The sequence below is a fragment of the Drosophila virilis genome, chromosome X (assembly GCF_030788295.1).
Source record: "Drosophila virilis strain 15010-1051.87 chromosome X, Dvir_AGI_RSII-ME, whole genome shotgun sequence".
Classification (NCBI taxonomy): Eukaryota; Metazoa; Arthropoda; class Insecta; order Diptera; family Drosophilidae; genus Drosophila; species Drosophila virilis.
Genome location: NC_091543.1, coordinates 18,114,397 through 18,130,298, shown reverse-complemented (window position 1 = coordinate 18,130,298; position 15,902 = coordinate 18,114,397). Strand labels below are relative to the sequence as shown.

Here is a 15,902-nt window from a genome sequence, read left to right as displayed (position 1 = left end):
TTTCGCACATAGCTATTTTCACAAATTGTTATATTTCACTTAGCTTTCACTTCGATAACAGCCAGCACTATTGCTGTTCATTTAGCAGAAAGATATAAAAGTATAACAAATGCGCATCAAGCGCGACTCATTTGCCACAATGTATAGCAGGCGCAGGTGTAGTAATTAAATCGCATTATTGGTTAACATTAGAAAATTACCACAGATGTGAACATAAAAGACAGGCAAGGCAGACACATGGACGACAAGTGTCAGTAACTAAGCACGCATCAACGCGCCCAAGGCACACTGACACCAGCAACAGCAACAGCATCAGCAACAACAGCAACAACTACGGTAGCAACAGGAATAGCGAAGCAGCCAGGCGTTGCCAATGAAGAGCAACTTGAACATTGTAGCGGCATCCAGAGGCACTTGTCAAGTAATTTGTCATACTTAATTGCAACACGCCATGAAGTTGCGTTGGCGACGCTTCTTATTGCTGTTGTTGCTGCTGTTCCTGCTGCTGCTGTTGCCTCCTGATTTTGCTGTTCACTTCGCCGTTGCTGGTCCTTCAGTCAGCGGCAGCAGGCGCTAAGCTGCATTAATTGGGCGGGCATTAAGTGGCTGGGCGGGGCGACATGCAACACACAACACACAACACGCTTACTGCTTTCAGTTATTGCCATCAACTACTGTTGCTGTTGTTGTTGCTCTTTTGATGCCCTGATTCGAAACCAAAGCACTTGCAGTACTCTCTCTCGCTGAGCAGCAGCAGCAACAATGCGTAATTAGCACTGGCTGCAGCAGCCAACACTGCGCATACGTAATGCGAGTTAATTTCTGCAATTTATCGCAACAATGTTCAACAAAACAGGCTACATTGCATACTAAATAAATAAACAAAATAGCCAACTAATGAGAACAACTTTTTGAAAACCAACTTAAACAGTGGACGCAAATGAAAAACGTTTTAAAATTAGCTAATAACTCGCAAATGCAGCATATGAATAGCCAAATTAGTTATTTACTATGAAGTGCATTCCTAGTGCAAATATCGCGTTTTTAATTGGTATGGCAATGCGGCGACAGCACTGAAAACAGTGTTAACAACGACTGACAATTATGTGTTAAAGGTTAATTGAATCAAACCAATCAGTGTAGGGCTTAACAAGCCAGCTTATCGCTTGAGCTTAAGGTTGCTTTTTAAAGTGAACAAGAAATGCGCACATAAATCGTCAACATATGGCGATAGCTATAAAATGAAAAATACTTGATACTTGGTATAAATATACTATTCTAGAAGTTACATTTCAAGTTAGGTGAGTCTAGATCCTAAAACATAAGAGATTTGCTCAAAAAACAGTATTTCGATTATCGATTGCCTCGAAGAGTGACAAGTTGTCAAACATCGAAAAAAATTGGTACTGCGCGGGCACTTAGACGACCTACGTTCAAAATTGTGATTCTATAGCTCTTAAAGCTTTTGAGATCCTTGCGTTTATACATATGGACGGACAGACAGACGGACATGGCCAGATCAACCCGACTACTGATGCTAGATAAGAATTGATATGATTTATGGGGTCAGAGATGCTATCTTCTGCGTGTTACATACCTTTGCACAAATGCACCGTTTTGACCTATTTTGAATGGGTTCAGGGTTTAAATATCGATTCAATTCAATTCCGTTATTTTTGGCTGGACAAACATCACATCACGTTGGCTACGAGAATTTTGTCATTCCACATATTTTACTTGCTATTGATTAAAACAAAGCATTTTAAATTTATTATATTCAATAAGGCTCTGGAATTATGGACAGCAGCAAGGAAACTGCCTGCAGAATTGAATCTGAGAAAGAGAAGACCAGTAATCTCGACACCGAGACAGTGGACGCCTTGAGGGATCTACTGCAGCAACGTCTACGGGAATGCGGTTGGCGTGATAATATTCGAAAACTGATACGCAACATTCTCGATGTGCGTGGTGTAAACAATGTAAGCTACGAGGATATTGTTAATGAAGTAATACCAAAAGCACGTGCCATGGTGCCCGTAGAGTTGCGCAAGGAGCTGCAAGTGCGCATGCGCGAAGCCCCGGATCCTACAGATCAAACTGAAATAAATTAACTGCAATACGACGTATATATAAATACCATACATTAAATATAATGTCTTTATGTCAATCCCCAAAATGCGATCATATCTTCAGCTTATCAGTTTAAACTAGATGCAAAGGCTTATCAAATGTTGGCCCATGTTCCATGATTCATTTAGGTTAGACTCAGAAGAGTTAAGGACCCGATGCCTACTTGCCGATATTTAATATTGAGAGGCAGAAACATATCTTACATCTAGATGGCTGCGAAACTGTTGCCACACATTTAATTTGTCATTTGAGTCGTAAATAACTGAGCAAATTAAGCAAAATTCTTTGATATTATGGCCAGCAGCCGAGAATCATTTACAAGCGCTCAAGCCCCAACGGATGAAGACCAGTTGTCTGAAGTCAACGCGAACAATCCGAACGATTTGAGGCAACTGCTGATGTTGCGTCTGCAGGAATGCGGCTGGTATGATTCGATTCGAAAGATGATACGCAACATTCTGATCAAGCGAGGTGCCAAAAATGTTACCTATGAAGAGATCCACGCCGAGATAGTGCCCAAGGCACGCGCTTTGGTCCCAGAGGAGGTGCGCAAGGAGCTGCAGTTGATCGTTCGCGACGCCTTGGAGTCGACAAAGCGATAACTAGATATCTGCGCATGTGCCTATATATGACTAGCAAATACAAATGTGTATATACACATATTATATATATGTATGGCAAATACAAGTCTGTCTGTTATTTAACATTTACGCTTGTTAGCTTATCAAAGCCTAAGCATTAGCTTTTATTATTATTATTTTAATTAAATAGTTCATATGCTCGCTCGCAGACCGGAAAGAGTTTATTGGTTGGCATTGCACTCTTTCAAGGCGTGACAATTCGAACAAATCTATGTCTGCCACAGAAGTGAACTATGTAAGATTACTGAAGATCGAGCTACTCTGGAGATCGGCCCAAAACTATTTCTACGTTCACTGGATGCATGGCAAATTAATATCAGACAGAGTATTAGGCAGTCAGTTGCGTCTGACTGCAATGTTCCCATGGGTTTTAGATCTCATTTTATATATCAATTCATATGCATAAACTCCAATAGAACGCGTTGGCACTTCGATGGCAAACAATGCATGAATTGCAGTTTTGTGAGCTATGAAAATGGTTATTGTTGAAATTTGTTGCATTGTTTTATCAGCAAAAAGACCGGCAGCATAAATTCCAGTTACAGTCGCCAGGACACGGCGCGGCGCGGCGCGGCGCGGCGTGGAACGACAAGGTACGGCACGGCATGGCAGGACATATCGCAATCGCATGGACAGCAATTCATGAATATTTATGCCTAAAATCAAATTGAGGCAACCAGTGGAAATGGACAATGGGTTAAGGGATTCGAATGGGTATGTGTGCACAGGGGGGACTGCGACTGGAATCGGGATTTTTGTACGCGTCAGTGGGAGCCCAAAATTAGCATGCATATTGAAGCCGGTCAGCATTTGGCACCTGGCCCCCGAATGTAGATGCGGCTTTAAATGTGGATGTGGAAGTGAATGTCTGGCTGGTTGGGGACTTGTGTGTAAGCTCGCAAAAAATGCACCTGTGCATGGGTAAAGATAAAACCGGGCTGACAAAAGAAACAAGAAAAACTGACTGGAATTCATATAACATATACAAGCATGTTTGTATGTGTGGGCAAAAATTGTAGCATGTGTAGCAAAAATTCATAAAACTGAAAGAAACACACAGGAAATATGCAGAAATACTTAAGGCAACAACAAGAACAACAATAACGAGAATTATTTCCAAGTAGCTTTGAGCGAAAATTCAGGGGATTTTTTGGCAGCTGATGGGGTTGGAGTGAAGCGGGACGGTGACAACATTCAAGCAAAATGATTTGAAACGTGCCACAGAAGTTGTTTTATGCATAACTAAAATGCGACGAACAAAAGCCGGCAATTCGGAATGATGCCACTGAGCAAAGTGAGGAAAGAAATGTCCAGATGCTGCGGCTGCTGCTGCTGCAGAATGCGGCATTTTGATGAAGCACGGGGTCAAGCTTATGCAAATGTCCCCTAAACATTGGCAATAACAATAACTGTTTTAAGCAGCAGCAGCCAACTACTCATAGTTCCTATATCATCTGGCTAAAGTATCTAACATTTATCTCTAGCAGCTGCTGTCATCTATCATCGGAATCATACATTTGAAGCATCCTTGAGATAAAGTATATGCTATCTTCTCAAGTACAAGCTCATCAATCTTATCATTATGGCCGAATCTTTTTGGTAGCAAGAGTTTCACATTCTTGCTGACACCGCAATCAACGTGTCTCGGATCGACGTTCATCAATCTAATTGTCCTTCGTTTCGTATGTAAAGGATCCAAAAATTTGCTTGCCAGTCAGCATTGAGCGATTTCCAATTGTATTGGGCCACAGGCTACTTGCAGCAGGAGCCGCAACAGCAGCAGCAGCGGAGGCTGCAGCTGGAGCAGGAGCAGCAAAAGCGATGGCAGCAACTCGTTGCTTCCATAAAACGGGTGCACTTTATTTGTCGTTCCACTTACCGCAGTTGACTTTGATTTGTGCGCGCAGTCGGGCAAACAGTTGCCGCTACCTCAACCCAGCGCCAGCCAGCCCCTGCGCCCAACAAGTGCAGAAAATGCAATCAAATAAACAAATTGCCAGTCGTCAGAATCAGCAGACTCACATACACATTTACGTTCACATCACCCATCAGCCATCAGCATCCGGCAGCGCGTCACAGTCACAGTCAGAGCAATGGCAGCAGCAACAAAAATAACAACAGCAACAAAAGCAGCAGCAATAACTATGCGTGTTGCCTCCCACAGTGCGACGAGTGGTATCGAGCATCGCCCCCAGCATTAACGCAAAGCGAGTCATGTTTAATTTGTTGCCACGCTGCGTATACGTAATAAACATTCGCCAGGGCCACGCCGCACTTTACTAGCTTTTTGCTGCTGCCCAAATGGCCAGAAACAGCATATACTTGGCTCAGCAAAAAAAAAATAGAGAACCCCAAGCGATTTAGCCGAATATCTATGTGTCATATACATATATATATTTATATGTATGCGGCCTTAAAAAGCTAATAAAATTTAAATTAATTGGCAATTGTAAAGTGTAATTAGCATTGATTAAAGTTCAATTATTGCCGCTATATTTAAGCAAATGAGTTGAATGGCAGTCGCCGTTTTTTGGCTATTCAATCCAATTAAATTCGTAAGTAATTGAACAGTTAATTACCATCGAATCGAAATAAATATTACAAATGAACTGCTGTGTATGGGGTTTAATGCACAGCAAAAAAATAATAATATAGTCAAGATTCTTAGCTGGTTTATGTCCAACTATGAACATTTAAAGAAATCAGATCAAACAATAAAGCTATCCTTAGCCCAACGCAAACTGTTTTGGTCAAATTAGAAACCATTTTTCTTATGGAAATTCTGAGTAGAGAATTTATAACAAAATCAATCTCAAGTTGTATCCATATTCAGACCAATTTTTAAAGAATAACTCGGAAATTCATAGCAGGACTTTTTTTTATAGAAAAGGATGTCACGGTCATATTTTTAATTGAGCCCAGATCTAACAGGAGTTAGATATTTGTTATGTATAGAACTTATAATGAATATAGAATAATAGAAATCTAATGAAAGTTAAATGAATTACTAACCAACAAATAGCTTAAATAACAGCTTAAACAGTTGCCAATTGGCCTGAAGAAGACTTCAGAAATGGCTACTTAATTTAATAGCTGCGTGTTGGTAATTAATTTTGTAAAGATTTGGACATCAACCAATCAGTAATCCCTTGCAGCTGTTTATATCTGGTCTTAGTCGATTATTATTATTATAATGTAATTTCATTTCTTTCACTCACCTGGCAGCAATATTAGAAATCCCAGGGCATAAGCCAGCCACCATTTGATGGCGACGGCACAGGCTGTGCCTGATGTGTGCGTCCGCTGGGCGCCCATTCTCGTAATGGCCACAATCAGACGCATTTGGTTAGTTGAGTGTATCAATTTGGGAATGGCTCTCCGGCTGCTGCTGCTGCCTTCAACTTGGGCAGCGGCGTTGTCTGCTCTGTTTGCAGTTAAAAGCCAATTGAGGGCATTCATTTATTCAAACAGCCCGTTCGATTGGCATTCGTCAGTCGCTATCAGTGTCTATCACGTTGTGACGTCACAATTACTCAAACTCTCAAACGCAAAGCTCGTTGCACTCAAACTCAAGCGCCAACCTCAACATCAACCTGTGGCATGCGGCCAAGTGGCAAAGTGGCAGCGTCCGTTAGGCAGACATATGGCGCATCGATCAGGCGATGACGGTGGCGGCGGTGACGGTGGCGGCGGTAAGCAGGCGGCGGGTGCTGTGCCACAGTGAATCAATAACCAGCACCAGAACCAAACCACGGACGGGGCTCAGGGTGTCGGAGTCGGGGTCGGAGACAGGGTGACGAACGAAACGACAACGAAAACAATTTTCAACGGCAATTGTTTTTTTATTTTCTTACTTTTTTGCCTCTTGTTTATGAGTGTTTTTTCGTTTTTTTCTTTTTATTTTTTTGGTTTTCTTTTTTTGTGGCTGTTGCTGTTGTTATCAAAGTCGAGGCTGACGCTTGCTAATGCCACTTCTGTTCCTGATGGGACGGTTGTTATTGTTGTTGTTGTTTTTATTGTTGCTGGCCCTTATCTGCGCCACCTTTTGCTTGCCTTTCAATTTTGCAAGCAAGCGAAAACTTTTACTTTTGGCTTGCCACAAATTTTTTTACTCTAGCTGCCATTTATCAAAAAATGTTCTTTGCGGCAAGGGGTTGTGCTCTTGTGTGTGTGTATGTGTGTGTGCTGGGAAGGGGGGGAGGGTTGTTGCTTGGCCGGAAATCAAGACTTGACGTTAGCCGTGTATTGGAGAGTGCGGCACGTCTTTCAGCCTCTGTCTGCGGCACGGCACGGTGTTTGTAAGCAACGGCTGGTTGCCCACATTTGTGGCATCTCCGAATGGCGGAAGGCCGTTGACCTTGACTATTTAACTTGTCAACGCCACAGGAATTTCTATTTGTATTGTTTCGGCTTTAGTTTTAGATGCAGGTACGAAATCTATATACGATTCGGACTCTGATTGATTGTTGCTATGATTGTTACTCGGGCCACAATTGTTTTATATGTGTGTCTCACTATCTCACTCTCTCGCTCTCCCTCTCTCTCTTTCTCTCTGTCTCTCTTTTTGTGTGTGGGTTTTTTGTGCCCCTGTTGTTGGGCCCTTTTCCGGCAATGTTTGTTTGATGTTGGCTATCGAAAGCTGCGTTTCCGTTTATTTTATTATTTTTTCCGTATATTTCCAGAACTTGTTTACGGCATTCGCATTGCCCGGATCCTGCTGCTTTGCTGCTGCTCGGCAAGTTTTGATTACTGTGTTTGGCTAACAAGTAGCTGCCATGTCACTACTTCGATTTCGATTTTGATGGCAAATATTGTCGTTATGTCCTTTCAGCCCGCACTCTTTTGCTCCACTCTTCCGCTCGTCCAAACAGTCAAGCGTCTTTACTGCCTCGTGTGTGAGTGCATTTAAAATTCAATTTGAAAATAGAATTTGATTGCTTGTGAGTGTGTGTGTTTCTTTTTTGTTTTTCCTTAGTTTTTTCTTATTCCCTTTTTGTTGTTCTTATACTGAAAAAATTATTTTCAAGTATATGCACATTTATTTATTGATGCCCTTCGGTAGCGTTGTCTTTGAAGAGTTTCATTTGTTTATTTCATGTCCTGTATATTTGCAAAAATTGATTCAATTTGTCACACACAGCTGCCAAATTCCAAACTCTATAAAGATAAAAAGAAAAAAAAAACAAAAGAAATTTTAACAAAATTGTAGTTATAATTATATTTAATGCTTAGTACAGGTGTGTGTGTTTTTTTTCCACATAATGTTACAAATACATATTAGATCTACATATATCTCCCTGAGATATACATATATGTATATATATATGCATGTATATATACATCAGACAGCTCTCAGCATATTGTGCGTAGTGCTTCCAACACATTTACAAATAGAACATTTCAAAATGAAACGCATACAGATGTTCGCATAAATTCATTTTTAAATAGTTAGCCAGGCGCAGGGCACATAAAATGTGACTCGCTGCATTTGGTGTCCAATGTTCGTATATATGTCCATATACATGTCTATATGTATATGCACATGCGCATATGTATGCGTGTATATTTGGTATTTGAAATTGCGCTTTCATTTTGGCATTAAAATTGCAGCAAATACTTTGAATAAATGCGCCAACCGCATGACAAATGTCTTGCATTAAATATAAAATATGTCCCATTGGAACTGAGCCCCAGACCCAGGGTCGTTCTCCGTCACTGTCCACTCGGACGATGCAGGCTGTGACCCACAAATGCATAAATACACACGTATACACACACACACACCGGCATTACATATGTATGTGTGTGTTTGTGTGTGAATGGGAGGCCAGGATGCGGGCCTAGCCGAAAGGATCACAGTGTATCTGACATCCAGTTAGATTTGCTACAACAGCACAGCCATTTTGGCAGACGACCAACTTTTCCAACTACTGCTGCCGAAGTTGAGTCTAGTTTCAATTGAAATATCCAGATAAAGCAGAGCTAATGAACTGGAAGCTGATCTTTTCAAAAAAGTATTGCGATATAAGAGTTGCTTATATTTAAAAAAAAATTATATGCATATACAATTTAATTGTTTGCAAATGTTGTCTCTCTGTAGAAAGTGCATTTCATGGAGATGAGCGATCCGTTGAATTTATTTATTTATTTATTTAATAACCTTTGATCGATCAATCCAAGTGCTTAATACATAAGAATAGAGAACTTAAAAACTAAAATGTCATTATGCATCAAAATAAACAACTTACATATAAGACACTAATTAATTATAATTATTTTTCGTTCGTTATTTAACAAAATACTAAGATCGGCAACTCAGAACAAACGAGCGATCAGATGACGGAAAGATTTTACGAAGTCGGAGATATCGCACTATTTATTATTATAGTTTCTCTTATGTTCTCTTACTTTTAGTATTGTCTTGGCTGACTAGCTTGTAGTATTCATTGTACTTTGATGTCTTTTAAGCATAAAATATTAGTTTAGTCAGTAAATTCTGAATAGAATGTTGCATCGAAAGTTAAGAATAAAACGGCAAGAGGAAAGTATAATAGCGAGCTTTGAATTGCCTGTTTTAATTGCTAAGCATTTGTGGATTAATAATTCAATTAATTCGCAAAAGTCATATATTAACATATTAGTAAACAAATGCAGCTCGTGCTACGAGCTCGTTTGCTTTAGAAGCAATAAAAATTTTAATTGAGGTTGACGAAGGGGTGGCGACAGCTATAAAATGAAAGATCTATATATTGATCTATATACTATTTCAGAAGCTACATGTCAAGTTTGGTGACTCTAGCTCTAAAACCCTAAGAGATTTGTGAAAAAATACTAAATGGAATCTAAGATGCTGCCTTCTGCCAGTAACATACATTTGCACAAGTACATTATACCTTTTTAGCCGATTTTCAATGGGTTCAGGGTATAAAACCGCAATATTTATTTAGCGAACCTTTCGTTAAGCGTAAGAAACTGCGCTTGTGCAATCCATGCCAAAAATGCAATGCCCAAAATTGACAACCTCGGATGGCCAAAAGTGCCTGCCGCACAATTGAAACACCTCAAATTATTGTCACCTCGACATTAAATTAATTTTCTACAATAACACACAAATTTATTGCATTAACATAAGCGGCCATAAGCGGCGGAGCAATGCAAACTAAATAGTTGCTAATTATGTAATTTAATAATATTTTGTAAATTAAAAACATGAAAAGCCACCCAAAATGAGAGTTGATTAATAAAATTGTAATTGGTTTTTTTCTAGTGCTGGAAAGTGAATAATTCATGGCCATACAGCACGCGAGCACGTAGAGAGTTAATTAAGTTGTAGCATGCTAATCAATAAATTTGGCAGTTAGCCGATTTAGAGCCATATTGAATAACAGTGTTGTCGGTATGCATTCGTATAGCTAATAGATGATGTATCTTTTGGCAGCGAAGAGAATTGAGCAATAAAAAATTGTTTTTTTCAAGTCTATTGACCAAAAAGGTCACCGCTCTGAGCCTATTTTCGGATGGAGGGCACCTTTTTGCCTATATGTAAAATAAACTACAATAAATCAATTTGCTGGCTCATAATGTGAGCTTGTTTACGCGCACACACACACACACACACACACACGCAAACAAAAACACCTAGGACCGTAAACGCTCGTATCACAAATTACATGACGCTTATCGTTAGTTTTACAAGCGTCTTCCTTTAGTAAACGCACTCTTCCTGAGTGACTGACGAGCTGGGTCTGCGCTGGATGAATCCATCCTGTGGCTCAATTTGTTCGACTGACTGACTGGCTGTTTGACTGGCTGACTGAGTGACACGCCGTTCGGCAATACGCATTATCTGGGGCGCCACAGCCACCCGCGCGGCTGCTGATTGCTGTCTCAATGTTTTTGTTGTAGCTGCTCTTCGGTGGGTTTGGTTGTGCCGGTGGGTCTCTGGCGTTATTGGCTTTTTTCTGAACCGTATTGTTGCCAGAGTCAGCCGGGGACCATTTATCATCTTTAGTCGCTCGCTTAAATGCGCCTCAAAATTATGTTTAATTTAACATTGAGCATTTAGCAAAGATAACTAGTTGGCATTCTGGCATTCCGATTGCGAAAAGCAACACACAATTTATGTATTTTCTGATTAAAGCTAAAACTAAACGAGCCCTCTATAAATAACAAACATGCTATAAGTCAGACAGACTGCGCTTGGCCGTTTAGTGTAAGCAGCGCGTATACGCAATACGCCACATAAGCACTAATATAGCTGATAGTGCAGACTGTACAGTTAAGTCAAGTAGTTTGAAACAAACAAGATACGAAGAAAACTATTGAGGAAGTTTGTATTAACTTTCATACTCCCTATTTGAAATAGGGAACTACCTATAAAATAATGTAATTATGGTACATACAATAGAATATATTATAATATTGATGGTGAGTCCAAGGCAAGAAAAAGTTGAAAGCAAAAATTTTAGAGGCTCCGCAAATAAATTTTTAAGAACTATGAGAAAATTTTTTTTTTAATTATGAACAGAGTAGGACTTAGATATAAACCATATTGCCTTTGATTGGTTTGTCTCGTTTGTTGTTTAGTATTCAGCATGTCCATAAACTAGTTAAGCGAGTTGACAGTCGAGTTGACAGACAGATCAGCAAGAGAGCGAATGCGTTCGAGAGCTGTGTGCGTTCAATTAAAGAGAAGATGAACGAGCCTTTGCATGGCATCACAGTCAGCTAAGGCATCGGGTGTGGAATCGGCATCCAATGGATGGATGGCTACGCGCTGTGGCAACACCCTCGGCAATGACGCGTAAAAGTCGCTGAACTGGCATGCCAATGGGGACAGAGCACTGGGCACCCTTTGCCTAAGGCCTTCAGCCTTGAGCCTTAAGCCGGAGAAAAAGTGTGCTATATAGCAATTATGCCGTAAGGATATACAGCATACAGCATACAGCAACAGCCGAGGGACAGGACGTTCATTAGGATTACGCAGGCCGGCATATATAAACGAGCAGGCGATGAGCGACGGCTAAGTTAACAACTCGTTGCCACATTTTCCCATTTCGCCAGTGTGGCAAAAAGGAACGAGCAGAAAAACACAGAAATATATGTGCAAACGATCGATTGAAGTGACATGTGAAACGATTTGGGTTGGTTTTTCTTTGCAGGAATGCGAAATCGGATTGGCAGACTTTGGATTGTACAAAAAAGATGCTCCCATTAAAATTTACTTTCCCATGCACTCGGTGAGACACTTCTAGCTGTTTTCCACTGGAAATGCTCTTCGGGGCTTGCTACGGGGCATCACGCTTGTTTAACTCGGAAAGTTGAACCAGTTTCCTGTCTATAATTTTTTTTCTCTCGTGCTTTGATCTCCGTTTACAAATTTGATATTTGAAAGTGTCCGTCTGGTTTGTTCGGTTCATTTGATTTTTGGACAATTGATTTGATTTAAAACAGTAACATTGAGAATCCTTTGGCAGTCGTAATTTCTAGAATTCCACCGAATGGACTAAAATCCATGTGGGTTCGGGCAATTAAAGCAATCCATAACGGCGCATGATGCATGATGTGCTTCTGTTGGCATGGGGGGACTTTGATGTGTTGTGCCATGCATTTATTTCTGTTGACAACATTTTTGTGTATCAAATCTTTGTGCATATCAACGCTCAGCTTGATGCAATATAATTGAATTCTAAAACCAATGCAATGTGCATCGTGTAGAGTTTTGGTATTTTTCGAGCACAAATTCACAATTGCACAAAAAAAAACAACATGTGTTAGATGTGTGTGTGTGTGTGTATGTGTGTGTATGTAAGAGTATGTCGTTTAATTAAATCACTCGTGTATGTTAGCCTTGCCGAGTTTTAGCATTACAATAGAACCCACTCCATGCACACCCGACATACCGAAAGCAGCTCACCGTGCTCACAATTTCTGTTATTCCCGGCTGTGACTTATCATTTTTATTAAAGGACATAGAAATATTTTCACACAGAGACGACAAACACAAAGGTACCCCCCGCTAAACCTGAACACACACCCACACCCACACCCACATACACATACACACACACACACACTCTCGGGTTGCTGCTGCTGCTGCTATTGTCGAGTAGGCGAAATCCAAACAAAATACATATATATCTATATATATATGTGTGTGTGTGTGTGTGTGTGTGTGTGTGTGTGTGTGAATGTGCTAAATATTTGTTGTGTGGCAACAAGCTAAGGCAACTCTGGCCAAACTGACATACATATTTAGCAGTTTATTATCCCCACACATTTTGCATATTCGCACAAGCTTGAAAGTAGACTCGGATTTCTTTAATTTAGCCTGTGTGCGTCATAAAAGTCAGCAATATCTAAGGCCCAAAAGGAATATAATAAATTCAAGGAAATCAATTAACTTAAACGCAATTTAAACAGATTTATTTGTATTAAATTAAAGCTTGCCATTTTTATTTCCTTAAATATTGCCAAATATTTTGATTTTATTATTTGGCATATTCGACAGGAAAATTACACATACATATAGTATATATTTTGTGCAGCTTGATGTGGTTATGGTCTCAGATGTTGGTACAAAGTAGCAACAAAAAAACACGATTAGTTCAATTTTTTAGAGACATATGCAACAAGCTTATATGATTTCTTTTACAGAAATTGGGGATATATTCGTACATATATGGACATATTGTATTTACACATCACTTAACAAACTGACAATAAAAGTTAGTTCGTTTTATACACTGAGCCCATGGGAAATGGGTAAAAAGTGTAAAATGTTTTTATGCAAATGTATGTAACAGGCAGAAGCATAAAGTATATGTATTCTTGATCAGCATCATTACCCGAGTCGATCTAGACATGTCCATCCCTACGTATAAAAGCGTCGATCTCAGAACATATTAGAGCTAGAGACTTGGAATTTTAAACGTATGTCCTTCTAGTGAAACAATTCCATTTCAAAATCCTGTTTTTTCAGCAAATCTCTTTGGTTTTACGAGCTTGACTCACCAAATGTGACGTGCAGCTACTAGAATAATATATAACAATCGAGAAGCTTTCATTTGTGGCCACCCCACTTCCCAGCTAGGGCGATATGCATGTGGTGTTTGTAGAAGAAGATTCAGGGTATCCTCTAGTCGGGTATCCCGACTAAAACACGTTTGATTATTAAAAATATGCTTGTTCTTTTTAAATTAAGCTACTTTCAATTAAAATTAAGTGAAATATGTTTAGATAAACACCGCGACTGTTCTCGTGCAGTAAGAATGTTATTTATTCGGAATTCTGTCCGCTTCTAAGCCTTAGATATAGACACTTATTATACTTATAGATCGCACTGTCGCAGCAGAGCATTATTAAGTACACACGTGTCTGTCACTCTTCGCTTGCGTTACTTAAGCGTAGCCTTCAGCTAAACGGCCGCGGTGCATAATATGAGTCTAGGTCAATATGCGTAATATGAGTCTAGGTCAATTGGCTCAGGGCGTTTGGCTTTATGTTTGTTGCATACAATATGCAACAAAGTATCGCATACTTATGTATTTAAATACAGTGTATTATTTAATGCACATGCACATTACATAAGTAACATTCAGCTTTCCAAATATTTATATTTTATTTAATTTGTTTTCTGCTCAATGCATGATTTTTGTTTCATACATACATATATACATATATCCATGCATACATACATACATACATACGTATTTACATACGTATGTGCTGTACATAATTACTGTTAAATTTTAGGTCTCAAAGGAATTTCAACTCTATGCAAAGCCATAAAAAGTTTTCACTTTTTAACCGCAGCTGAAGCTAAAAGTTAGAAACTACAAATAAAAACTGCAAACATTAAGTTTAGATTGCAATGGGTTTTCCAAACGAATGTTTTAACTTTATGAATATATAGCGAATGTAATTGTAATTGATTTGATGCGGATTCCCTTACTACAACAGGCACAGAAATATCTAAAAATGTTCACTTAAATTAATTGTTATCGCTGCGACAGACAACATTCAATTTTTTTGTCTTTTGTTATTTTTGTTTTTTTTTTTTTTTTGGCTTTTTTTTTGCTACAAGTACATCCTCAAATGTAATTTGTGCATCATGTTGCTTATTTTTGTTGTTGCTTTGCGCACCACTCTGTTGAGCAGGACGAGAAGACGAGGAGACCATGGGCTGGTGTGGGCGTGGCAGCATAGTTTTGCAGATAAATTGCATTACTTTGCATTTTTGTTTTGTGCTTTGACTCAAATAAACAAGGGGCTGGGTTAAGGCAAAACAGGAGGGAGAAGGGTCACATACGAGTACGAGTACATAGGCGTTGCCCTCGATACTCAAATCAGCGACAAATAAAACTTTTTACAACATCGCCAACACACTGAGCAATAAAGCGAGAAAGCAATAGTTAGAGAGAGCTAAATTATACAAAGGCAGCAGATGAGAGAGAGAAGGAACCTAAGAGAGAGAGAGAAACTCAGATGAACACTCGCCCATGTAGAAGGGCATTCAAAGCATGAGACCCACTTGGATTAAGGAAACATTTTTGCTAGCCTTTCGATTTGGTGCACAGCGGGCGCAGACGGTAATCGAAATAGAAAATAACAACAACAAATATATGTTGCAAAATGGAAAATGCACACGGAAAACAGCAGAAATCACATGTGCGGGGGCGGCCCAGGCGGTCCGAAGGAAAGAAATGTGTGCCAACAAAGTAAATCAGGTTTATTGCTTCCGTTTACTCCACAAAATCTATTTCGCATCGCAACCCTCCCCTCCTCAACCCACCACAACCCACCCACAACTTGTGTGAACGAGCAACGACTATCGCCTATCGACTATCGAAAATTGAATATCGATGATCAAAGCAATCGTCGCTTTGCGACCTGCTGATGCATTGTTTGTGGTCTGGCCTGCATGTCTGTCATGCACTGCTTGACGAAATGATTGATGGATGGATATTTGACCCAGAGACCCGGCACTCTGCACTCTCCACTCTGCACTGTACACTGTGTGGCCCACCCACGCAATGCTGCAAGTGACAGCTGCGACCACAGCTGCAACAGGAATTGTGGAAAACAAATGCAACAACTGCCACAGGACTAACTTATCAAAGGGGACAAGGA

General features: G+C 39.8%; 1 protein-coding gene across 6 annotated transcripts in view; it reads right to left on the bottom strand.

Annotated features, from left to right (window-relative positions):
* The window catches only part of nAChRalpha7 (nicotinic Acetylcholine Receptor alpha7), a 140,972-nt gene that overhangs the window by 110,966 nt on the left and 14,104 nt on the right, over positions 1 to 15,902 (bottom strand). For all 6 annotated transcript variants that reach the window (XM_070211279.1, XM_070211280.1, XM_070211281.1 and 3 more), the window contains one exon: positions 5,990 to 7,928. In XM_070211279.1, the coding sequence (XP_070067380.1) occupies positions 5,990 to 6,230 (241 nt within the window). In that variant the 5' untranslated portion in view covers positions 6,231 to 7,928. The remainder of the gene's footprint in view (positions 1 to 5,989; positions 7,929 to 15,902) is intronic.